This window comes from Nanorana parkeri, unplaced genomic scaffold (assembly GCF_000935625.1).
Source record: "Nanorana parkeri isolate BGI_ZX_2015 unplaced genomic scaffold, ASM93562v1 scaffold736, whole genome shotgun sequence".
Taxonomy (NCBI): Eukaryota; Metazoa; Chordata; class Amphibia; order Anura; family Dicroglossidae; genus Nanorana; species Nanorana parkeri.
Window position 1 is genome coordinate 37,956 of NW_017307004.1, and position 27,114 is coordinate 65,069.

At 42.3% G+C, this 27,114-nt stretch overlaps 1 protein-coding gene across 1 annotated transcript in view; it reads right to left on the minus strand.

The window, feature by feature from the left end:
- Positions 1-27,114, minus strand: part of LOC108793299 (multidrug resistance-associated protein 1-like) — a gene marked incomplete at its 3' end in the record, with an annotated part of 90,425 nt that overhangs the window by 32,847 nt on the left and 30,464 nt on the right. Inside the window, exons 2-4 of the mRNA XM_018564207.1 lie at positions 11,348-11,524; positions 6,958-7,083; positions 3,873-4,010 (exon numbers count right to left, since the gene is read on the minus strand). Of these exons, the coding sequence (XP_018419709.1) occupies positions 3,873-4,010; positions 6,958-7,083; positions 11,348-11,524 (441 nt within the window). The remainder of the gene's footprint in view (positions 1-3,872; positions 4,011-6,957; positions 7,084-11,347; positions 11,525-27,114) is intronic.

Below are 27,114 nucleotides of genomic sequence, written 5' to 3' on the forward strand. Positions count from 1 at the left end.
TTATACTAATAAACCCCTTAGAATGAAAATCTGCAGCTGTAGATTTGTTTTTCACCCTAAGGGGTTAATTTTGTTTAATTTAACCCCCTCATGACAGTGATGTTCAAAGTATGTTGTATGCCAGGTGACCACCACTAGCTTTTAGAAGAAAAAAACTAAAATGTTAGGTTTTAGTTTTAGGCTGAGAAGTACAGAAATGTTTCTGAAATCCTAAGGGATGTGAGGGGTTTCCAAATAAAAGGACAAATAAATGAATTTATTTCATGCATTTTGTTAGCTGTGCTATTTTTCTAAAAAAATATTAATAATCAAAACTTGGGAAAAAAAGTGTTTTAAGTTTTTTCCTCATTTTGTTATATTTTATTTGTCCTAAGTGAGGCGCTAGGCACGCATATGTTTTATAAATATATAGCCCTATCTGTCCTCTAAAAAAACAATATAGAATATGTGTGGGTGCACTTAGTAAGAAAGTATATTATTGACGTATATTATTGACGTCATTAACAAACAAACTAAAAACAAGCTCAGTCATGCAAAGGTTACAATCTGTGTTTACCATTACCAAATTAGTAGTTTAGTAATGGTATTTTTTCTGACTTCACTGGACCGCAGGCATTGACGTGCCTTGCGGCCGATCGGATTGCACTTCAATGGCCCCCTCCCGCCCCACAACAAACTGAGCCGGCCGCAATGCGATCCAGTGCATTCCGGCCAGAAATCAGGCCGGAAAGCACTGTGTGTGGTGTGAACGGGCCCTAAATGCTTAAACAAAGCTTGCAGGAAGCTCTGTCAATGCTCTGTAAAAAGCTTCCTGTTTACGCTGCTCCTATACAAATTTTCACTTTCGATCTGGGTTATCTTTGCAAAGTAAACCCACCACATTCACCAAGCTATGGGGAAAATGTCCTTGCAAATGACCTGCCTATAAGGACACGTACCGAAAGTAAAATCGGACAGGGGTCTTAGACTTTCCCTGCTATACTAAAGAAAAGCATTTTTATTTCTGTCTGTATTCCTATTTAGTAAAATATTGTCAACAACACAGTAACTAAAAAAGGGCCGAGGAGAGGGCCGAGGCGCTGAACAATTTTTGCTCCTCAGTATACACTCAGGAGGGAAACGGGTTCGACGTACGAGTACGCGGTCCAGTTTTGGTCGCCGGTACTGAGAAGGGATGTCCTTGAACTGGAGAGAGTCCAGCGGAGGGCAACCAAACTAATTAGGGGAATGGAGGACCGGAGCTATGAGACAAGGCTTCTGACCTTAAACATGTTTACGCTGGAATTAAAGGAGATTAAGGGGGGGATACGATATTCATGTACAAGATGCTCAATGGTGACAGCAACATTGGCAACAAACTGTTTGAGATTAACTCCTTTACAAAGACTAGAGTTCCCCACCTAAAGTTGGTGGAGAAAAAAATTCCAGAACAATGGGCGAAGAGGGTTCTTTACAGTAAGAGCGGTTAAGGTCTGGAACTCACTGCCATCGGCAGTGATTTCAGCCAAGAGTGTAGATTTGTTCAAGAAATGTTTGGACAATTTCTTGAGGGACCGTAATATCCAGGGATACCAGTATCCCTAAGAATGAGATGATGCATGGACCTATATGGGTTGGACTTGATGGACGTATGTGTTTATTCAACCCCAAACACTATGTAACTATGTAAATCCACGAGATAAAGAAGAAAAAAAATCTGTCAAAAAATATAGCATATAAAAATTGTTGCCCAAGCCATTTTGTAATTTAAGGTTATTAAAAATTACCTTTCCATTTAAAACTGCAGCCGCTGTAATGTTTTAATGCATCGTGGTGACCTAAGGGCGTTCGGTACACCAACAGAAAGGTTGGTACACCTGTAGAAATGTCACTTCCTGCTTCTATGATTGGGTGACTCACTTTCCCAGAAGTCTGCACTAAGATGCAAGTCCAAATTTTGGCAACCTTGGAATAGAAAATTTCATTTTTCGCAAGATACTCCCTTAATTGTACTAAAAGGGATGCAGACACAGCAACTTTCCCTATTATAACCCAGGAAGCCCACCAGCTGATTCTAAGGAACACAGACCCTCTTATTCAGGAATCAGCTTGGAAAGCACATGCTGCAACAAAAAGCTTTTTCTTCAGAACAGAAACATGTAGGAAATTGCAACCTAGTTGTTAAAAATTCTTGCAATGTACAAGAATTTGTAAGAAAATTAAACTAAAAATTAAATTAAGAAAATTAAACTCTCAGCACTGCTAATCTCTAGCAGTTACCATCTGTCTGCATGCATGCATTCCAGTGATGGCTGCATGGCATTTCTAAGGGCAACTTCCAACAATAAACCATTGTCGCCTAATCCATGTGGAAATGACCATCTGTAGCCTCCATAGAGAAGACGGTGTGACAAAGTTGCAATGCAGGAATTGAAAGATAAAAGACAGAGCGTGTTGTCAACTCATACTAGGTGTCAGAACAAGGATCTTTTTGGCAGAACCACTAGGTCTTATTTTAATACAAGTTGGAGATTTTAAAATATTAAAACATTACTTTTACAATATTAGCATGTTAACGCTTCTATGAGATTTTAGTGATTGGGTTTACACATTCGTTAACCCTTTCCCTGCCACTGACATATGGCGGAACACAACTGTTTCCAGCTGGCCAGCTCGGTATGCCATACGCCATGGCTTTCTCCCTTCTGCTATAAGCTCATGGTCGCTTTAGCGACCATGAACATATCAAAACGGTTCCCCCAACGGTCCACTTTAAAATAAAAGCTCTCATCAGCGGCTGACAAGACGCTGATGAGCTATTAAAGAAAATTCCGGATGTGATGCGCTGTGTTGCGATTAAATGTACGCCTGTATCATTTTATCACAACACATACACCAGCAAAGCACACAAACAATTATTAACATAAGTCGCTTATTTACACTTTTGTATTACTTCATTTTTTTACCGTTTCACAAAAAGGCGCATTTCAAGATTTACAAATATTTGTTACCTCAAAACAGTTTAATCTTTTAGATTTAGTCAGAAAAGTATTTTTGTGCGCTGATACTACTTTTAGTGTGCTTTTATCAATTGAATTGTGTATTTTTAAATTATGTTTCATATGGATTTGATAAACATTAGTGCAATTATCGCAGGACCTACAATATTAGCAGCACCATCTTTTTATTCTACCAGCCCTGTCCTTTCAGAAAATATATGGTTTGGGGGTTTTTAGGTTTGTTTTGTTTTTTACAAACACTAGTAACGCAGCAGTAGAAAATCAAAACAATGGGAAAAATTGCAAAAATGGTGTGGCCAGCTGAGGTTAAAAGTATGAGGGCTTGGCAGCGATGTAGTTAATACTTCTGTATGCATAATAGCACTTAATAATCGTCACTGCCATTACTGTGCCCTATCATTCCTAACCACAATGTAAATATAGTGGGTAAGTTAAACTGTACAAATAATAGCAGCTTAAGTGCTTGTTAACAAAAGGCATTTATTTGCATTTGTTGCCTTTCTCCCAAAGTAATCTATCAGCTCACATCATAAGCTATTCATATAAACATTTAAATCCAATCAAAGCCGCAGAAAAGCACACTTCATCTGACAGGCAATCAAGACTGCTAACCATGCATGTGAACCCCTAAAAGCTCTCCTAAGATTGAAATCAACCCCAACCTATTTTGTTAAATAGTGGGATGCGTGTTGAGGCAGAAACATTACTTGTTTTGCCAAAATATCAAACACAAAAGGTGGCTGTGCTTGGGTGCCAGCAGTTGTAAGTACCACAAAGCAGCTGAAAGGAAAAGACTGGTAGAGTGAATCGGCTCTTAATGTTATTTACTAACAGTCTATTCAAAATGTCAATTAATGTGAAACAGATACTTACTTGTTTTAAGGCATGGAGAACTTTGGACCTGAAGATTATTATGGCACAAAGCAGAGCAATGATCCAGAAATTCAACATTACACCTGAAGACTGCACTCCTTTAATTCTCTCATACTGAATTAAAAAAGTAGCTAGAAGCTGAAAAATAGAAAGAAAATATACAGTGAAGAGGACTATACAATTATGTGTTCTAAATCATTGCTAAAGAAGCACTGGGAAGATCATGGAATAAAAAAAAAAAAAAAAAAGACACTTATTTTAAAAATGGCTAAAGAAACTCTTTCACAAGCAGTGGTATCAGCAGAAAGTATTGAATCGCTCAAGAACTGTTTAGTTGCGTTCCTCAGAGAACAAAACATACATGGGTACAGGTACTCTTAATGACTAGCACGCTAAACTTGATGGATCGGTGTCTTTATTCAACCTCAAATGCCATTAGACCCCGTTCACAATGAGCAATTTATTGCGTGATTTCAGCTCCAAAAATCACTCAAAATATCAGCTCAATGCCGCTCAATGTAGCTTGTCCAATGCATTTCAATGGAGCTGTTCACATCTCACAGCTCAATGTCGCCTGTAGCTCAAGCTTGTAGCTTGACCTTTTTCAGCGAATTTTGTGCGATTTGGCCCAATAGACTTTAATGGTGTAGCTCATTGTCGCACTACGTCGTGCTACAGAAGTGTCACTTTTGCACAGAAATATAAGAAGCAAGGAATGATGTCACATCAAGACCGCTTTTGATTGGTTTCAGCCCAATATAGCAGCTACGAAGTTCCTGCGAAAAGTCGCGCTACATAGCGCAAAAAAATGTGCACTGTAGCTCAGCTCAAAATCGCTCTGAAAAAAGCGCTTTTTTGGATGTAGCTCAGTGTGAATGGGGTCTTAGGGCTATTCAAAAAAGGGTAATGAGTTTGGAGCAGGCAGGAGAAGTGAACAATCTAGGACAACATAGCTGATTTGGAAAAATTCTCCAATTCGGCTCCCTTTGCAGTTCAGCTATGTTGTCCTAGATTGTTCCCTTCTCCTGCCTTCTCCAAACTGATCACCCTCTAGTGAATAGCCCTGTATATAACTATGTATATCATGTAACCAAGTCATCGCATCCTGAAGGTTTGCCCCAACACCCTAGCTGGGCCAGCAATATTGACAGTATTGTTACCTTTCTAACTCGTACATTACAACTCAACAGGGCTTGAAAAATCCACTCATCCTCTCGTCCGTGACGAGAGGACGCCGGAGCCGGACAAGTAGCTTGCCGGCCAGCCATTGTAATTAAACGGCAGGCCGGCAGGTTCTTGGATGGCGGATTACATTCAAGCGATTGGGCGTCTCTAGAGACACCCGATCGTTTGTATCGTCTGCAATTTTACCCCCTCCGCAGATGCCACCGCCGCTGTCACTGCCATTGCCGGTCCTGAGATTCGCTCAGCCCGGTGCAGCTGGGTGCAGCACGGCTGCTCTGTGACAGGAGATCAGAGGGAGTTCGGTGCACGATCTCCCCCTGATCTCCTCTGCGGTCCACGAATGCAGCTACAAAAGCTGGGGAGAAGGAGGTGAAGCAGACCTGTTTCATCAGCTTCTCTGGGGGTCCCAAGGTGACATTAGGGTCTTGGAGACCCCTGATGTCTCTATCGAGAGGACCCGTCATGTAAATTGGCTATCACGTACCGTGTTTCCCCGAAAATAAGACAGTGTCTTATTTATTTTTTTTTCCACGAAATAAGACACTAGGTCTTATTTTCGGGGGATGTCTTACCTGGCTGGGGGAGGAATGGACGAGGTCCCGGAAGGCGGCATGCTGTTGCCGGTCCCGGCGGATGTCGCTTCCATTGTGCGTGCGGGAGCTGCGGGCGTGTGGGCGGGAGCTGCGGCCGGCTGACGTGTGGGCGGGGCGGGAGCTGCGAAAATCCCTGAAGATAGTGCTAGGTCTTATTTTCGGGGTAGGTCTTACTTTCGGGGAAACACGGTAGGGAGTTTCTCAGTCTCCTATGTGATAACTTTATTGCTAAGTGTAAAGAAAAAAAAAAAGGAGTAATTAAAGCATGAAAAAAAATTAAGTCCCCGGCCCCCCACATGCACACGCAAACATGCGTCGGGTGCGTCTACGTGCGACAACGATTCCGCCTATTGTTCTGCACACGTTACATATCACCACGAACGTCAAGAGTGTGAGCAATAATTTTAGAGACATTAATCACTGATAACACTAAACTGATGAGCAGTAGAAGCGTTTAAAAGCGGTGCTTATGGCCAATTTTTGGTGCGGTCGCTTTTTGCGAGCGCGCACAATTTTAAAGGCATGACATGTTTGGTGTCTATTTACCCAACGTGACCCCGTCTTTTATATTTTACCAAAAATATGGGTATGAATAAATGTTTTTTTTTTTTACATGAAAACATTTTTCAAAATTTACGGTACTTTTTGAATTATATAGTAAAAAATAAACCCCCCCAGTGGTGATTATTATACCACCAAAAGAAAACTCCATCCGTCCCAACAAACCGTTAACATAAATTGCAAGGCTATAGTTCGGTCATGCTGGCTGGTGAATTCTTTGACTGACTGGGGAGACACAAATCTTTCAAGCCCTGCATATCAATACATACTGTATATGTACTGTTACAATACATGCCGTCATTAGTTGTCATGACAGTGTATAGCAGCTAAGTAAATGAGGCTGGAAACAAGAAAAAAAAAAAAAAAAACTACCTTTTGATCAAAAGCAAGATCCCAGGCAGAGCATTTAACATTTCTGCTATGTTTATCCCAGGTCCAGGTCCTTACTCTGAAAAGTAAAATTCAAACTTTTATTTTAGGCAGGATAGTACAGATAACGCTGTACTTCATGCCTGCTGCTGCGAGAGTTGTGGCTCACTCTAGTGTAATTTATCCGTCCATCCTCTTCCCTCGTTCATTCACAAAATGCCTGTTTACATGGCAGATATGTTATAAAGTACTCTGCCTGGAGTTCATCTTGAATGAAAAATCCTTTTAAAAATTGTTAGCTGATCTGGACATGAAGAAAACATTAATAAACCGAAAGGTTCACACATTTTATTACATCCCTGGAAGAAACCACTTACCATTGTTATTCCCAGCACAGTGGGGCCCACAACAAAAACTGGAGCGCGATATATACTTTGACTCCTTTCCCAGAAAGAATAGAATAGATCTGCCCAGCAGACCAGCCATAATAAGAACCCTAAAGCCTGCAGAAAAGAAAAAAAAAAGGTAGCTCTTATTACTCCACAGTCAATAAATATGATTTTTGTACGACACAGGAAAAATTCTGCAAGGAGTTTGCATGTTCTCCCTGTGCTTGCGTGGGTTTCTTCCCACACTCGAAAGACATGCTGAAAAGTTATTGTTTTTAGTTTTGAATCTGTGCTTAATGAATGATCTAAGATGTAAATGGAAAGCTGCTGCACTATAGACAACTAGGTCCAACTGAATGTTTTACCAAATATACAGCGCTATTAGTTCAATCAAGGAGGAATGGATCTATATCTGTGATGACCTATTTAGGTGTATGCACCATCTAATCTACCGTATATAAATCAAATATCCGTGATGTGAATATAAACCTATGAAAAAAGAAAGGATTGGATTTGGTATGGAGTGATAGACCTGCATACCCCCCTTAAGATGTTGCGACGACGAAACGCGTAGGGGCGAGTCTATCTTGCGCCATACCAAACACGGAAGTACGACTGTTGTACTATTCCTCACATGCAATACAAGTGAGTAAACTAAACATGAGATTATAGTCCAAGTCTCATTTTTGTTAATAGTAGAGGTTCACCAAACTGAAAATTTCATAAACCAAACCGAAATAAAAAAAAAGGTCAAACCGAAAATATTTTTTATTAACTTTTTTTCAATTTAAAAAAAAATTATTTTATTTTTTCTTTTTATAAGCTTTTTAAATTTTATAACTATTAGGGGTCTAAACGGCCCCCCTGATATTTGCCTTTTAACCACTTCAAGACCAGGTGTTTAGACCCCCTTCCTGGCCAGGCCATTTTTCAGTATTCAGCGCTGCGGTACTTTGACTGACGTTTATTCCGTCATGCAACGCTGTACCGAAATAAATTTTATACCATTTTTTGGGGACAGATAGGGCTTTCTTTTGGTGGTATTTAAACACCACTGGGGTTTTAATTTTTTACTATAATTAGGAAAAATTGCAGAAAAAAAAGGTTTTTTTTTACATTATGTTAGGTATCATTTATTATTACCCAGTTTTTTGGTAAAATATAAAAGATCAGGTCACATCGGGTAAATAGACACCAAGCATGTCAAGCTTTAAAATTGCATGCACCCGCGAAATCGCAGAAAACTACCATACCCAAAATTGGCCATGGGCGACGCTTTAAAAGCTTTTACCGCTCATCAGTTTAGTGTTATCAGTGATTGATGGCCCTAGACTTATTGCTCTCACTGCGATGTTCGCGGCGATATGTAACAAGTGCGGTGTAATGGGCGCAATCGTCTTTTTTGCGCCCCAGACGCATGTTTGCATGCGTGTATGTATAGGTGGGGACTTTAAAAAAAATTTTGTTTTTCTTTTTTATGGTGTAACTTTAAAGTGTTCCTGTTCACTATAACCACAATCATGAATTAACAGGAAGTGATGTAGATCGCTTCCCATTCATTCATAAATGAGGATATAGTCAACGTGTCCTTTAATTATTTACAAACATTCACTGATCGCTGAGTGTTTGCACTGGCTCTCTTTCCTGGCAGCTGTCACAGGAGGCTGAGTAAATTTGCAACAAGACCTCAATAAAATTGAGGTGTGGGCAGCAACTTGGCAGATGAGTGTTAATCTAGAAAAATATAAAGTTATGCACTCCGGATCTGAGAACATGCTTGCAAAATACATTTACCTTTGCACCAAAAATAGTTGTGAATCATGGCTAGATTAACACAGTAACGGAAAATCCACTTATTGTTTCAATTCATTGAATGTGAGTAGATTGTTGTTTTTTAATAAAAGATACTTTTTTTTTTCTACTTCTACGCCATGAGTGGTTTTGTTCCATTTCATGATAGCAATGAATCACGAAATGATTGATTAAGGGCTTGTTCACACCAAATGCAGACCAGATCTGCATGAGTTACTGCACACGCAGTGCAGTGTGTTATACCACGTTTTTGATGCCTTCCAGGCCGTTTAAAATGGGCTTTCAGTGCGGTGAGTTTTTGATGCGTTTGCATGCGCTCCAGAGCAGGAAAAATAGGGCTTGCTGTAGTTTTTTTTACATGCTCTGGAACTGAACGCTGCGCTGTGAACTAGAGCCCAAAATACCATTGGAATACATTGGACGCAGTTTTGATCCAGCCTGTAACTGCTCTGCTCCTGGAACGTGCTTGGTGTGAACAAGCCCTGAGGAGCGAGGATGCATAGAGGAGGGGTCGATGAGAACCAATAAAGTGCATTATATATATACACACCAAGGTGTACCGGTTCAACAAGGATTTCGCACTTTGACTCGTTGCTTGTCAGATTGTCATGGGAATCTGTGAGCACAGTGGGAGGATTATGTGTATAAAAAGCGCTGATTAACCTGTAGAGTGGTTTCATTCACATGAAAGACTATCACTGGTGGATTGATTAGATGGACACTATTACACATGTTTAAATATGTTGTATAATTAGATATATGAAGAAATTGCACTATTTTGGAAGAGACACATTAGGTTGTGGAAATTGTGCATTTTTATTTTTTTCCAATATTTTTTTGGCTTGTTTTTATATGCATCACTGGGTATAGTGAGAGATCACTAAATTGAGTTTGCCATTTCCATATAATTTTACAGTGCACTATATGATCACAGGCTGGACTGTTGGCCAACACACATTCAATCTGTAGCAGAGTCCCCGGGGCAAACCTCAAAGTAACCATCTGTGCCATTATCGGCAATATTGTTGGCTATTCCTTGTCCACCTGGCCCTTTTCATGTAAAGTCTACCATAGTGAGGGGCCCCAACGAGTACACACAATACCAGAACAAAAGCCTCGCTGACCTCTGTTGTCCCTAGCAATGCAGACATTATTTTGGCCTCTATCAAAATATAAACACCACTGCCCTGGACCTGTAAAAACACCCTGTAGGTGACCCAAAACGCTGCACCACTTGCCAAGGTGGGCGCCTAATGCAGGATCGAGATGTCTGAAATTCAGAGTTAGGACTTACCAGTAACTCTATTTCCATTAGTCTTCCAGGACAGCATCACGAGATGGAATCTCCTCCCCCACACACAGGAAACACGTCACTTAATTTGCTTAAAAGACCCTCCTCTCCTCCACTCCCTCAGTCATCACGAGAACCGAAGGCAAGCTGGAAAAAGACAAGGCACATACAGGCAATACCACCACATCACATTAATACTACAAGCATCAATGGGCGGGCAGTTGCTGTCCTGGAAGACTAATGGAAATAGAGTTACCGGTAAGTCCTAACTCTGAATTTCCCATAACGTCTTCCAGGACAGCATCACGAGAGGATAACCAAGAACTTACCAATTAGGGCGGGACCACCGCTTGTAGTACCTTCCTGCCGAATGCCTGATCCCCTGCGGTATTGAGATCTAGGCGATAATGCTTTGCGAAGGTGGAGAAACTTGACCATGTTGCCGCCTTACAAATCTGTTCCGGAGTTATGGGAAAAGAAATATCTTGATTGAAGAAATGCAGAAAATAGGTAACTAAACTATCACACTTCCCACAGTAAAGAGGAGATCTCCACCACCTAAGGACACTAGCAAATAAACCGTGCATTTTCTGGAGTAGGAGGGGTTATACAAGGGTCCTCACAGCTCTGGCCACAGCTCTTCCTGTATATAACCCATTCTTCTAAGGCGATTCTAAAATCGATCCTTTTGAGCCACTCTTTGCAGCTAGGCTGAGATAAAGTTTCATATATGTGGTATCCCTATACTCGGGAGGAGTAGCAGAATGTTTGTGGGACATTCTAAGTATACACAAGCTGTGTGTGAGAATTACCTTATTAAAATTGCAATGAATGAAAAAAAATAAAATAGAACTTTAAAATACTCAACATGCCGCCTACTAAATACCCTGGGGTGTCTACGTTCCCAAAAGGCATCATTTTGGGGCTTAATGCATTTTAAATATACAGTATATACACCATAGTTTAAAGACCATCACACAGACTAAATAATAACCGCTTATTTGGGATTTTTACTAAAGAAATGTAACAAAATGCATGCAAAAATGTGTTGCAGAGCTCATCTGTGCTAGGTTTCAAAAACCTTCTTTCAATAAAAATAAGCACTTTCACTTGTGTGTGCATAAAAGTTACCGTAATTTCTTTATTATGCACTTATTATGAGAGTTCCCAAGTGCAAAGTGCTTAACGGGTAGTGCTGCAACTGATATAAAAGGTGAGTTTTTGTAGTAGCTTAACAGGTATCAATACCTATGCGATTATAAAGTTGACACTTACAGTTTTTGCCTTATTAAGATGTGACATTCGGATGTATCCCTGGTTGTTGTGCTGGAGGTATATAAAGTATATAGGGAAGCAGAGCCAGAGGTAGATGCATGGAATCCATACCAGGACTGTATTCTGGAAGCACTTTGTGAAATCAGGGTTTTCTGTATACCAGGTAGCGTTTGCATCCTACAAGAAGAAAAACAAATTATGTTGTAAGAGTGAAAAGCAAAAGGGAGTGACAAAAGTGTTTGGTACGTGTGATACATGTAGCACATAACTATGCAACACCACAACTATAGTACAACCAAGAGCCAGGTATCCAATCTGCAATGACCATTAAAGCTTAGATAACCAGAAAAGATTTTCCAGCAATAACCGACTAATTTGCCTACGAAAATAGTTATTACATTGTAAAACATCATATAAGGCTTTTGTTTTGGTAAACTGTTTTCATAAATACTTTGCTTGTGTAATTAAAAATTAAATTTTTTTCTTTTTATATTTTTGTTAAATTGTAACAGAATATGTTGCTTTATCACAAATGCAGGGAACCAAGGTATAAGACTTTGTTTCTGGTATACGCCATCTCTCATAACATGGTCAGAAGCAGATGGTTTTAGCTCACAGAAAGAAAAAGAAACGTTTCATGAAATTACCCCAATTTGTAAAGATTGGGGTAATTTGTAAAGAGGGAATTACAGAATTTACATAGATTAGCGCTTTGAAGAGGATGAAACTTCTGGAGTGTTGACAGCCCTCTGCAGGAAGTGATGTGGAGAACTCGGCAGGCTCACCACGTAACAGTGGGGATGAAAAGGAGTACAACCATGGATTATAATAATATTAAATGGGAACATGGTGAGATGTACAGTTAATATGGCAAAAAAATTATTTATGCCTGGAGTTACATTGTTTAACATACAAGCTGTATTTGGGTAGGGGTTAAAATCCAACTATACCTAACATTTCAAGCATTTTTCTTATTATTACTAGGGAATCAATCTGAAAAACGTCCGCCACCCTTTACCCGTACATATAGCCCGTATAAACAGTTTATAGTTTATTATTATTAGTTACCTGAATGTCATTCTAATGCTTTGGCTTTAAAAGTTGAAAGCCACTGCTAGTTTCAGGTTTGACCGAGGATTGCGGCCAGATACAGACATGCAACTAGCACCTTACAAGGATGATCAGCAATGCAGCCTTAGATATCCCTAAGGGAAGTGGTGTTAGGTAAACTCACAAGAAACTGCAGAATCGCCAGATATTTTGGGCCTCTCCCAGTTTCCCAGAAGCTGTATGAAAACACATCAAATAATGGCTAATAGGCCCAAGAAATTGAAACTCAGGAATTAATTGGTATTTGGGGCTTTTTTCCCAGTTTTCCGGGAGCTGGATGAAAACACATTAAACAATGGCTAACAGGCCAGAGAAAAACAACAACCCCAACAGGGAGCAGAGAACTAGAACAGAAGCATGCCTAAGGATTATAGGGCTGCCTGAAAGACCTTCCAGGCAAAATGAACATCCTCAGGAGGCCTGAATGTCCACCTTGTAGAATTTGACAAAAGTGTGCACAGAAGAAAGCCTAAGAAGCACAAACATTTTTGGTGGAATGTGCCTTGACCGGAAAGGAGAAAACTTTTCCCTTGGTAAGCCTAGGAGATAGTTTGACAAATCCACCTAGCAACAGTAGAACGAGAAGCCAGTTGCCCCATATGGGGACCTGCAGAAAGAAACAAGGGGTCAGACTTCCGAATAGCAGAAATTGCAGAGGTAAACTGACTGCTTAACTAAGTCTAGACAGCATTGGGAAATTTCTTTAGGGTATTTAGGAGCAGGACACAAAATGGTTATACAATGCCCTGGTAAAGATGGCAGGCAGGGACCACCTTAGGGTGGAAGAAGGCCTTAGGCCTCAGAACTTTATCCTTATGGATGAGCAGAAAGGGCTCCTTGCATGTCAAGATACTAACTCAAAACACACCTAGCATAAATGAAGGAAATGAGGAAGGCCACCTTGCAAATAAGGGCAAAGAAATATATATTTTTTCAGTTTTTAGAAATCAGCTTCTGAAGGGCCGAGAGAACCAGTTTGAGGTCCAACAGAGTCACCAGATTATGAACAGGGGGAACAATGTGTGCCAGTCCCTGCACAAAAGTATTCATCAATGTATAAGAGGCAAATGGCCTCTGGAAGAGGATCATCAAGGCAGATATCTGGCTCATGGTGGTATTCACAGTCAACAATGGTTTAGGCCAGACTTGAAGGTTAAAATGCCTCCCACGCAGTACTTCCTGGGATTGAACTTCTTGGCCTTGCACCATACAAAAAGTATGCTTTGCAGGGGTGGTGGTCAACCATGTGGGAGGTCGACTGCTTAGCACTGAGGAGCATAAAAAGATGACAGTGTCTGAAAGGCTTTTGTCCCTCAAGACTTGGGCTTCAACACCCATGCCATTAAAACCAAGAAGCAGGGTGGAATACAGGTCGTTGCGATAGAAGGCCTGGAGGGTCCAGAGACTCCCACAGAAAATTCACTATTAAATTTGACTACATCCGCAAACCAAGATCCTGGGGACTTTCAATCTCAATCCTAAAAAAGAGGCGAGGCAAACGGGAAGGCATAGATCAGTCTGAGTAAACAAAAGATAAATGGGAAGTCTAGAGGATCACTGGTCCCGGAGGCAAACCTGTCCAGTTTGTTGTTGAACCTGGCACACAGGGCCCAAGCCAGAATAAGGCTGACTTCTCTTGCAGCCAAAAAACTTCTGGTGCCTCCTCGACGGTTAATGTAAGCGTTGAACATAGTGTTGTCCAAATGAACCCTGGTGACCCTGCAATTGCCGAGTCCAGTGAGCTCCAGCATGTTTATCAGGAGCCATGATTGCGCAAATGTCTAGGTTCCCAGGACGGAGAGGCCCTCCAGGTGTCACAGTTCAGCTGCAGACTTACAGCTGAGCTGTTACTTGTAGTTCTACAAGTATATACATACCTCTTGCCCCTGGTTCTGCAGGCACGCAAGGCTGTGCTGGTGCTTGTAGTCCTCCAGGCATGTGCTCTGAACCCGACTCACACTTGCACCAGTCTGGCAGCTTTAGGCGTCGGCCGACCTCTCCTGATGTTTCTTACACAGCTACTCAGCCAATCAGTGCAGTCCGCATGTGGCCAATCCTGTGGTTCCTCCCTCTTCCTGTCTCTATTTAAACTCAGGGCAGCAAATGGCACGCGGCCCAAGCAAAGCTTTCCCAAGCTAGTTGCCGGGTCCCCCCATTTACGATTGACCCTGAATTCCTGGAAGTTTTCCCGTGTACCAAACCTTTGGCTTGTCCTTGGATATCCCCGTCTACAGTCCGCCCTGTGCTTTGCTTTGTGCTTGGATATCCCTGTCTACAGTCTGCCCTGTGCTTTGCTTTGTCCCTGGAAGTCTTAGTCTTCAGACTGTCCCTAACCTTTGATTCATACCCTGTACGTGTTAGGTGAGTTGGGTTGACCTAGGGATTGTGACCTGGGGTCAGCATGCAGCCAAGCCCATCTCTACCATCAAGAGCTCTGGTGAATACCGGCTGGCCCTTAGATTCCACATCCTGATGGACCCCATGCCACCTACTCAGCATTGCAGCACCCTGCCTTGTATTTGAACTTCCAGCTTTAGCTGTCTTCCATTGCCTCATTCAGTTCCCCTGCTTGTAGTCCAGCTCTGGGAGTCGTCAGCCTACACTGCTTGGACCCTTTTCTCTAAGTGTCCGTGCCAGGGTAGTAGAAAGGGTCCACATACCTGACTCCAGTTCATAACCGTGAGTCCCGATCCGTGACACCAGGATTACACCTAAGCCCGAAATGCTGGCATATTTTATGAGCACCTTCCAGGACATCAGAAGGAAGGACTTTGCTGATTCCAGGGCAAACTTCATCTTGCTGGCCATAGAGGTGCAAGATCCAGGGATCGTCCCGTGCAATTTCTCCTTTGTCAAGACCAGACCTAGGAACGCCAACCTATGGGAAAGTTCTAGCACTGATTTCTGGAGGTTCACAATCCATCCAAAGCTCTGTAGGGTCTGTATCATCTGCTGAATATTTTACAATATTGCTGACGTCGATTTGGAGGTCTTGGACCCCCACTAAGCTGAAAGACGTCCCACCACCTGTAAAAGTGAAGATGCCCGTTCCCTACAAAAGAGGGCTTACCTGCCATGGAGGTCAGGGCCTTGCACACACTGTTTGTTTAGAACCCAAGGCTTGAGAAGGACAAAATAAACTTTTCCTAAAAGGAGGGAGATGAACAATACTGGAGTAGCTACCGGAGTCAGAGGCTTCCCATTCTATGGCAAGGAGGTGCTTTTTCCCACGGTATCTTGGAGGTATGTTTCCAGGGATTCCCCAAAGAGGCGAACTTCAGGATCAGTTAAAGTAGATCCGGGGTCCCTGGCCACAGCCTTTGACCAGAAGGTCTGACAACATGCCATAGGAGCAACTACAGGCTGCATGACCAGGCCTGCAAGGGCAAATAAGGCCTTAAAGTATATATTTCCACTTTTGCAGCCAAATTGGGATGACACCTATTTTATATTGGTTACATGTTCCATTGACGTAGCATAACCTAAAATATTTTAAAAATGCTTGTTGCAGTTTAAACTGCTTTTATTTGAGTTAGGGTTTTATGGCTTCTTAAGTGTTAAAAAGTCTACTTGCTTCTCTTTTTTTGTAATGCTAGTAAGGACTGAGGGATGAAGGGCTTCACCATTGTATGCTAAGTTAATGAGTGAAACACAATCCTTAAATTTCAGCGCCAAGTCTTTCTATAAGGGAAGATCACTTTGAATGTGCCCAGTAAAATCTGGAATCAGCCATGTTGCTTGCTGCACCAAACATCTAAAAAGGTAAGACATATTTCTATTTTTCGGTATGCTGTGTGAATAGATACACATTACAAACATTGAGGGGTTTGCTCAAATTTGACTGCACAAGAGGAAATACATTTTAAAGTGGGCTACTAACCTCTTGTCCATAAGTCCTTGAAACCAGGGACTGTAATGGTCTGGTTCAGGCAAGAGATGGCAGAGTTCATGGTAGGGACTGCCCACGTCTTAAGGAAGCCATACACAATAGGATACTGCCAGAAAAACCACTTGGGGGGAGAGAGAACAGTTCCTCAGGGTGATCCCAGTCCCCATACAACACAGGCTGTAAAAGCAAGTGAACCAAAAAGATTTTAGCAGCTTTAGACATTTTTAGGGACGCCAAACTCAACCTTCAGAAGGGTCGACACAGGTGGTTATAAATGCAACCCCATCCACAAGGGCAGAAACCATGTCCTTTAGTTTAGAGATGTCAGAAAAAGTCTTCAGGAGGTGACTCCTGAGAACTGAAACTGTTCATTCCTCTCTCTTCTCCTCCAGAAAGAGAAAATGCAGGCAGAAGAGAGAGTCAGAGTGGGTCTCAGAGAGCTAGAGAGGAGCCAGCTTGCAGCCCCTATGGCTAGAAGTATCAGAGAATTAGGTATCAACCCTTATAAAATCCTCCATGGTGGCCCAGAGGCAGTAGAGGAGAACCCTGATGATAACAGTGAAGGGGAAAGGAAACAGCATGGGACTGACAGAAAAATTGCCCCCAGGGATGCCTTGCAAGAGCCACAATCTGGCTGTGTTGCCTCCACGTCCCAGTGACCCCAATGCTTATGATCCACCTTGTGCAATATGCCACAAACTCACAGCAGTGGTGAGAGGGCGCCCTGTGCCCAGACACTGAAGGCAGCAGCTTGGCAACCCAGGTGTCACGTACCTTGGTATGAGCCTGAAGTAACGAGAAAGGCCTTCCCTTGCTGCTCTCGTCTGAGCCCCACTGGAGATGGAACAGTAGTTATACAGACCGAGAGGGGCACGAGGGCCTGTGGCTGGTATGACTGCTGGACACACTGGATGTGCTGATGCTGACAACAGGACGCTAGAGACACCTGGTGGAAGATGGCAGATCAGACGACACTTGTGTGAGAGGCTGAAGTGTAGTCAGGGACAAGCCAGATCGGTAACATGCGGTCAGCGTGGTACAAAAGCAGGTGACAGAACAGAGTCAGGAACAGGTCGAGTCATACACTATCGAGCAGAATGGTACCGGATCAGGAGAATGGTCAGGGATGAGCCGAGGTCACCAGGCTGGCAGCAAGCAGGCAGAGTCAAGAAACAAGCTGGGTCAAACAGGTATCAGGAGCAGAAAGACAGATGCAGGTTACAGCTGAAGATCTCTCAGCAAAGTGCAGATGCAGGAGCCATCTTTAAATAGCCCGCCTGGCGCCAAGGACATGCGTGTGCACGTTTTCGCAGTACTAGCGGCAACGCACCGAATACGCGCATGCCCATAGCGCGCAGCGGTCCGGGCAGAAGCTGCACTATAGTTGCTGACTGATGTACCCTGACACCAGGTAAGGGGCATGGTTTCAGCTTGTAAGCTTGCATGGCAGTGAAACTCTGGTGGCTTGGCAGCTTCTAATAAGGTTATTTATCTTAAAAAAAAAAAGTTGTTTAGAACAATTCTTACACTGTACACGATTAAATCTTTGCATGGGCATTGATCCTAGATATTAAGCTGAAGATGTGGAAGATTCATTCATAATGGTGACTCTGCAAAATTGACTACTGACCTCTAAAGTGTACTTTCAGGTCTTTTCGCCTGTATTTTTTTTTATGGAGTAAGACAAAGGTTATCCATTGCACTTGGGTGACATTTTTTAGAATAAGCGCTGCAAGAATACCTAAGATTTTACACATTACCCCACAATTTTTAATGGCTTTAACTGCTGTAAATAATGACTATCAAAATGATTGAATCAGTGGTTCAATTCACTAAACTGTAACAAACTGGTTTTGAGAACAGAAACAACCTGTCTGCAGATACTGTGCACGCTGCATAAACGTTCTATAAAAACAGCACCATGTTTAAACTGGCCTGGGCCTGTTAAAGCTCTCAATGTTGGAGAAGAAGTTCTATTTACACTGGTTTTTTTAACCACTTCGCGACCTTAGGACATTCAACGCCGTCCTGGAAAGCATGGGCTTTAACCACTTCAAGACCAGGTGTTTATACCCCCTTCCTGGCCAGGCCATTTTTCAGTATTCAGCGCTGCAGTACTTTGACTGAAGTTTATTCCGTCATGCAACGCTGTACTGAAATTAATTTTATACCATTTTTTGGGGACAGATAGAGCTTTATTTTGGTGGTATTTAATCACCACTGGGGGTTTTATTTTTTATTATAATTAGGGAAAATTACTGAAAATTTTGAAAAAAAAACAAACTTTTTTTTAACATTATGTTAGGAAACATTTATTATTATTACCCAGTTTTTTGGTCAAATATAAAAGATCGGGTCACGTCGGTTAAATAGACACCAAACATGTCAAGGTTTAAAAGTGCGCGCACCCGCGACATGGCAGAAAACGACCGCAACCAAAATTAGCCATAGGCGACGCTTTAAACGTTTTTACCGCTCATCAGTATAGTGTTATCAGTGATTGATGGCCCTAGACTTATTGCTCTCACTGCGACGTTCGCGGCGATATGTAACATGTGCTGCGTAATGGGCGCAATCGTCTTTTTTGCACGTATGCGCCCCCGACGCATGTATGCATGCGTGTATGTATGGGTGGGGACTTTAAAAATAATTTTTTGTAATTCTTTTTTATGTGTAACTTAAAAAAAAAAAATTTTTTTGGGGGGGGGAGCCGGCTCTACAGCCGGCGGATCGCTTGTATGGTATCGGGCATTGCTGCCTGTTTTTAAATTTTGTCCATTTCCCGCTCGCCGAGCGGCGCGCTCAAGGGGGCGTGTCTGAGCGGACGTCTAAAGACGCCCGCTCAGATCTAGAGAGCTCCTGGCCGGCCGGTTTTTTACTACGGCCGGCCCGGAGGCAGTTAAAGACGTTAGGGCAGCTTCCTAACTTTCAAGCCCCCACCTGTTATACTTGCCCACCAGGATCCGTTGCAGGGACTTGCCTGGCAACTCAGGCAATCCCCCTGGATCCAATCTGCTGCATTTCAGGTCACGTGATTGCTTGTGATACATTGTGACATTGTGAAATGTCCATTGAACTGTGTGGGAAATGGACCTAAAATCAATTGAGATATATAAAATACCACACACACACACACACACACACACACACACAGTAGAGGACAGCAAGGCTGGGTCCTGGATGGGCGATATGAATCACCCCTATTTGGGTTGTGGTCCCTTTAAGGACAGCCGCAGGGTTAACCTTCCTGCCCCAGGAATGGCTTTAAAGGTCGGCAACTCCCAGAGAGGAGTGTGGGAGTTGAGGAGGAAGTCATTGCTCTATCCCCGTGCACCTTCCCCCAACTTTTCCCTTGAGATTGATTACACAACTATCCAACCCTCCCCCCATGCCAAGGTGCTAGGTGTCATCCTTGACTCAGGCCTCACCTTTCTTCCCCACATCCAATCACTATCCAAATTCTGCCATCTTCACTTTCCCAACATATCCAAAATACGCCCCTTCCTCACCAATGAAACTGCAAAACTATTAATTCACTCACTCGTTATCTCTCATCTTGACTATTGCAACTGCCTCCTACTTGGCCTACCTCTACACAGGCTATCCCCCCGTCAATCTAACATGAATGCTGCTGCTAGACTCATCCACCTAACCAACCGCTCAGTGTCTGCAACCACCCTCTGCCAAACCCTCCACTGGCTCCCAATAGCCCTAGGGATAAAATTCAAAATATTAACCACTAACAAAGCCATCCACAAGTCTGACCCCAGCTATATCTCAAACCTTGTCTCAAAGTTGCACCCTAACCGCTCCCTTAGCTCTTCCAAAGACCTCTTGATTTGCAGCTCCCACGTCAACTCCTCCCATGCTCGCCTCCAGGACTTCGCTAGAGTCTCTCCCCTCTGGAACTTTACCCCAACCTGTCAGTCTATCTCCCACTCCGACTGCCTTTAGGAAACCCCCCAAGACTCATCTCTTCAGGGAAGTCTATACCACCTCAAACTGCTCAACCATCACGTTCTCAAACAATTCATCCCCACACAGCAATCTCCTCATGTATCACTTTCCCCTCCCTTTTAGATTGTAAGCCCTCACGGGCAGGGCCCGCCTTACCATCTTGTCTTGAATTTTATTGTGATTGTAATGTGTCTTATTGTAAAGCGCTGCGCAAACTGTTGGCACTATATAAATACTAAATAATAATAATTTAGCCATTTAGCTAGTTGCAACTGGGACATTTTAAGAAATGTTCCTATTTATCCGTATATTCTGATTTCACTCTATGGAAATGCACCCATGTTGTAAAGGTCTGACCTGATATGGCTTTACCTGATATGGATCACAACTGCGGAGGGAATAGTGCCAAGGAATTCAAGGTGGCTATATCAAGTTGAGGATGCATGCAGGTTATCTACACATATGTTAAAGAAGTATTGAAGATACGTTGTGGTGCCACTGTATTGGTAAAGTTCATATACCGATGAGCGGGTGATTTTACTCCATACACCCTGATGATGCGTTTAATATGAAAACAAATCACAGGCAAGTCATCTATGTTACAACATACAAGCCCACAAGCTAGAGCTGCAGCTAACGATTATTTTCAAAATCGATTAGTTAGCCGATTATTAAGTTCGATTAATCGGTTAAATCGGATAAACTATAAAATAAAGTTTAAAAAATGGCTCCAGTGATAGGATTACTAGTTTGTATTGAGGTTGTAGTCCATCACAGGAGCAAGCTTGGACCGGTGGAAGTAAAAAAGAAAAAAAAATAGTGTGGTGTGCAATATAGTGAAATGGAAAGTGTAAAATTATACAGCAATGCATGCAGAATGGCACCGGCTATAGAGGACTACAAAACCCAGCAAAAGCACATTATACAGCACAATGCAGAATACCGCCAGCTATAGAGGCATACAACAAATCCCAGCAATAGTACATAATAGTTGGCGGCATTCTGCATTGTGCTGTATAATGTACTATTGCTGGGTTTTGTAGTCCTCTATAGCTGGTGGTATTTAGCATTGTACCACTTTATAATGTATTATTGCTGGGATTTGTTGTACTCTTCTACAGCTGGTGGTATTCTGCATTGCGTTGTATAATGTATTATTGCTGGGACTTGTAGTCCTCTATACAGCGCAATGCAGAATGTCACCAGCTATAGAGGAGTACAACAAATCCCAGCAATAGTACATTATACATACAGTGTATAATGTATTGCTGGGATTTGTATTCACATGTATAATATACAGCACAATGTACCATCAGCTATAGAGGAATACAAATCCCAGCAATACATTATAGAGCACCATGTGTGGGAAAGTGCAGTCTTCCAGCAACGTGCTTCTGAGATCGGACCTGTCTATCAGCAGCTGTCATCCCCCCACACCTGCTCCTCCTTACTACATCTCCCCGCGTCCCTGTGCCAATCGTGGATGTGGATGGGCAGGAAATGTGAGGCGGGGAGGAGGTGCGGCGTGTGGAGCGTGGATGCGAGCGGGTCTGGCAGCGGCGAGCGTGAGGTGGGGAGGAGGTGCGGCGCACAGCGTGTGGAGCTGTGAACAGGGCCAACTGAACGGAAGCCGATTAATCGATTATTGAAAAAGTTGACAACTTTTTCAATAATCGATTATGTCGATTAGTTGTTGCAGCCCTACCACAAGCCTTTTCATGGAATATCTTGGTAACAATTCAGAGTAACTCCTCTGTTGCTTGCACCCTGAAGTGCTTGATTAAAAGTAGCAAGTGTGAATACTTGTACACACAGCGGTATGAATGCATACACTTGTGGTTTGCAGCAATGGATGAATTGTTTGCGCTGGTATGAAGCAGTTAATCCCACAGCTATAGCAGCTGCAGGTCAGCAAGGAGTATGCTGGAGTTGAATCCACTATGCAGGCAGGGTTGTGCGAGCTTCCCAATAAAGTCCGGTATGGAGAGGACACAGGAGTGAATCATTAGCACATCCAGGCAAAATACAGGCAAGCTTGCTGACAGAGTCTAGGATGGCATGAGTCTGCTGCTGAATATGCAAATAGAGATTTCGGGATGGAGCGAGGGGTTGCACAGAGCGGGCGAGTGCTCAGCGTCACAACAACAAGACACTGAGCAATTCAAAGCCAGCGGTTAAATCCAGAAGCTGGTTGAAAGAGGAGCAGCGCGACACCGCTGGAGTGGGCGGCGCTGGATGTTGTACCTGGAGCGTGGCCAGTTAAGTTTATTACACATGTGCTTGGAAAGGCACTCATAATCCCTATAGTATATGAGTAAGAGACAGAGGCCTAGGTCTGTTTTTAGTGATGTACAGAGATATGTGTATGAATTTATGTTTATTACTAAAGGTTATAAATATGTCTCTGGTCATTATACTACTATAGAGTGAGATATATAGGTCTCTAGGTACCCTAGAGAGGGGAAAGCCTCTTATAAGAATCAAGTTAAGACAATTGTTTGATTGTATACACCTACTCATAAGAAGCTCCAAGCAAGGCAACAGCAAACGTTAAATATGGAACTATAAACCAAACGATTTATTGAATAATGCTCGTGACATACATTTCTTTGGGATAATAGGTTACCGTATACTCGAGTATAAGCCGACCCGAATAAGCCGAGGTACCTAATTTTACCACAAAGAACTGGGAAAAAATATTGACTCGAGTATAAGCCTAGGGTTGGAAATGAGGCAAGCTACTGGTAAATGTACAAAATGAAGATGGATACCAATAAAATTACATGATTTCAAAGAAGAACAATAACCTAGCTCTGTAAGTGGAAAAGGGGGTACAGGGCTACATATCATTTAACCCATTCATATTAGCAGAGGATAATTGTAAATGTATTGTTCAGTGCACTCTATATGTAGTATATAGTACATGTACATATAGAGTGCCTGCAACAATACATTTACAATGATCCTCTGCTAACATGAATGGAGTAATATAATATAGACTGTACAAAAGTCGTCCTTCTGTTTTGGATATTTACCCCTCATGGTCCAGGGAGAGACCTACACATACTTGGAATTTATTCCATCCAGCTGGCCTTGGGTCCAGTTGTACTTTTCAGCTGATGTTGGTCTCTACTTGGTAACAGGCTTTCATTGAAAAGTGAGTTGATATAAATAATCTCACAAACAGACATAAGGTGTGTAGAATATGTAGTTGCAAGTATTATAAACATCGCGGGTGCGCGCAATTTTAAAGCTTGACATGTTTGGTGTCTATTTACCCGACATGACCCGATCTTTTATATTTGACCAAAAAACTGGGTAATAAATGTTTCCTAACATAATGTTAAAAAAAACGTGTTTTTTTCAAAATTTTCAGTAATTTTTCCTAATAAAAAATAAAACCCCCCAGTGGTGATTAATATCACCAAAATAAAGCTCTGTCCCCAAAAAATGGTGTATAATTAATTTCAGTACAGCGTTGCATGACGGAATAAACGTCAGTCAAAGCATCGCAGCGCTGAATACTGAAAAATGGCCTGGCCAGGAAGGGGGTCTAAACACCTGGTCTTGAAGTGGTTAAATATCTTTTTTATTTTAAAGGTTGTCTACAGCAAATATACATAATCGTGACTGATATAAGAAGTATACAAAATGACCAAGGGCTATAGAACCTGAATAAGCAACAATGACAGGGAAGTGTGTTATTATTACAGGTATGGAAACAATTACAGAACAAATATCTGGCTTAATTGAAAACATTCTGAAGCCCTGGTTAAATCACCACAGATTTTCTGAACAAACTGAGCCAAATCACTAACGTACCTGCTAATACTATACTTGTCACCATGGATGTGGTATCTTTGTACAGTAACATCCCCCATAAAGATGGTATTGACCTGGACTGCTATTGGCACAAAAATGTCACCACAATATGCCAATCTCTTCATGGCTGACCTATGTTACCTGAATTATTATTTCAAGTTATGATCTGCTATATAAGCATTCACACTTACAGGTATAAGATGCTAAGGATTCACTTGTGAGATTTTCAACCTCAACACAATAACAGAATGTATTGGTATATAGTATACAGACTTGAATACAATGAACCAACAATCTATTTAACTACAAACCTAAAGAAGAGATCTAAGCATACATCAAAATATCACTAAATATCCGTACATGCCTGGGCTAGAAAATAACCCTATTTGCAATTCATTGGGCCTGGCAGTCCCCTCCACCGTGATAAGCACAACAAAGACTATATTTCCCAAATAGCTACCCCCACCTCAGGTGAAATAGTTAAAACGAAAACTATATACATATTACCTATACTTTGTGACATAAACTCTGTATGGTAACACCTAGAATACAGATTCCTAGCTACTCACCCTCACAAACCATTCAAATATTATCGTTATATTCATGATATTTTCGTAATATGGACAGAAGGAGAAGAAAGCCTTTTAAACTTCCATGAATCATTCAATTCATTCCATCAAACTCAAAATGAATTTCTCAGAACACAGTGTGTTCTGTCTGGATTGTGCCATAACGGTCAGCAATGGCTTACTCAGTTCTTCAGTATACAGAAAACCCACAGACAGGTACAGCTACCTCCATAATTCCAGCTTCCATCCTAAATCACACTAAACAGGGTGTCATCTACAGCCAAGCAATCCGATACCACCGCATTTGCTCTGACACTGAGGACAGAGACAAACACCTGAGCACTCTGGCTGATGCATTTCGGGGAAAGGGCTATAGGGAAAAGACTTTCTAAAAAAATTTAATCTGCCCTAAGAACACCACGGGAAAGACTGCTACAGTACAAATAAGAAAAACCCAACCAGGACCTACAACCCTACTCTAGAGGTAATACGCAAAATAATCAAAGACCTACAGCCAGTATTCTCAGAAGACCCCATACTTAAAGAAATATTCCCTCAGCCCCCAATACTGGCTTTCAAGCAACCACTGAACCTGAGAAAAAAAGATTGGTATGCAGTAAGCTGACCCCAGAACAGGCACTTGCACAGAACGGCACAGTACAATGCAATAAACCCCGCTGCAAACTTTGCCAACATATATGTGACAGGAATACAGCGAGTCACAATAACAAAGCATACACCATTAAAAGGAGAACTATGAGGCGAGTGCTTTTCACTCACCTCATAGTTCTAGCCGACCTGTGACAATGAGACTGTCACAGGTCGGCTCAGTAGATCGGGAGGTGAGCGAACACATACCGGCGTTCGCTCACCTCTCGATCCTGTCACGGCTCTCTGCCGTGACAGGGGAGGGCCTGAATTCCCCCCTCCCAATCCGCCAGCGCTGACTGGCGGAACGGACGGGGGGAGGGGGATGGGCAGGTACAGCTGGCTCTGCCTTTAGATAGGCAGAGCCAGCTGTCAGTCACACAGCTGGGCTGATCCAGACATAATTGTCGGGATCCGCTTCAGCTGCGGCGTCTTAATATAGCGCGAGCAGCAGCTCGCGGTATACTGCAGCGTCTCAGTATACCGCAAGCTTTAGGTCACGGTATACTGAGCCTAGGGTGACGGGAGGACGCTAGTTTGTGGCCTCCCGTTATCCTAAGGAGAACTATGGGGAAAAGCCTTAACCCTAAGGGGTCATACTCATGCATATCTGCTAATGTGGTATACATGATACAGTGTTCAGCATGTGACAAAGGTTGTTACATTGGGGAAACTGGCCTTAAGCTGCATCTCAGGATGAACCTACACAGGAGTTCGATCAAGAACCACAAAGAAAATGAATATTGCACTCCAGTAGGACATCACTTCTCCCTGAAGAATCACTCTGGAACCTCAATATTAAAGTACTGCAAGGGAATTTTAAAAACTCTCATGAAAGGAAAACATTTGAGATGAAAATAATTCTACATTTCAATGCCATAAAGGAGGGACTTAATGTATATTCTGGTTTTCTGACACACTACCAGAACTTTTTATGAATCTACGGATCACAATGTTCATGTATGTTTTATATATCTGATCTGTTTAGGTTCTATTTGTCATCCTATGTTTATTTGTTGTGTCTTTTGATTGAGGCATTTTTTATTCCCAGGTCCAACATTTATGACACCCCACTCACCCCCCTCTAACAGCTTTCTCCTGTCTTAACTGACAAACTGTCATGTTGATCAGTATTGCTTCTGACCTGAAGGAGAGGTTCACTTTCGAAAGCTTGTCATTTATATATTTTGTCTTTTCGAAAGCTTGTCTTTTATATATAGTCTAATAAGAAAGGTATCATTGCACACTGCAATACTACATTTTTTGGGGGTTTTTTTTGACGTCTTGTTTACTGGACTAATACGGCTATATATACGATTACGAGAAGCGCTGCCGATTACGAGATTACGAGAAGCGCTGCCGATTATGATGTGCGGATTATGATGAGCGCTGCTGATAAGCGTTGCAGATTATGAAAAAGCCCTGCGGACTATGATGAGTGGACTATGATGAGCGGACTATGATGAGCGCTGCAGACTATGACGAGCGCTGCGGGGATTATGAGCATTTTGGAATTTAGCTAAAAGTGAGAAAACTCTATACACATGTGTCTGTGTTAAATTCTCATTCACACACATATACAGATAAATAAAAATATGTTTATTTTGAATCATGTGTTTTATCCTGTGGAGAATAGAAGAGGGACATCAGCATAAGACTGTGGAGGAATGTGAGGGACAGACGATCTCATCGGGCAGAGTCCAGCGATCACATCGCAAACACTGTCATCTCTTAACTGAAAACCGGAGATTCGAGAGAGGCGGGACAGAGGC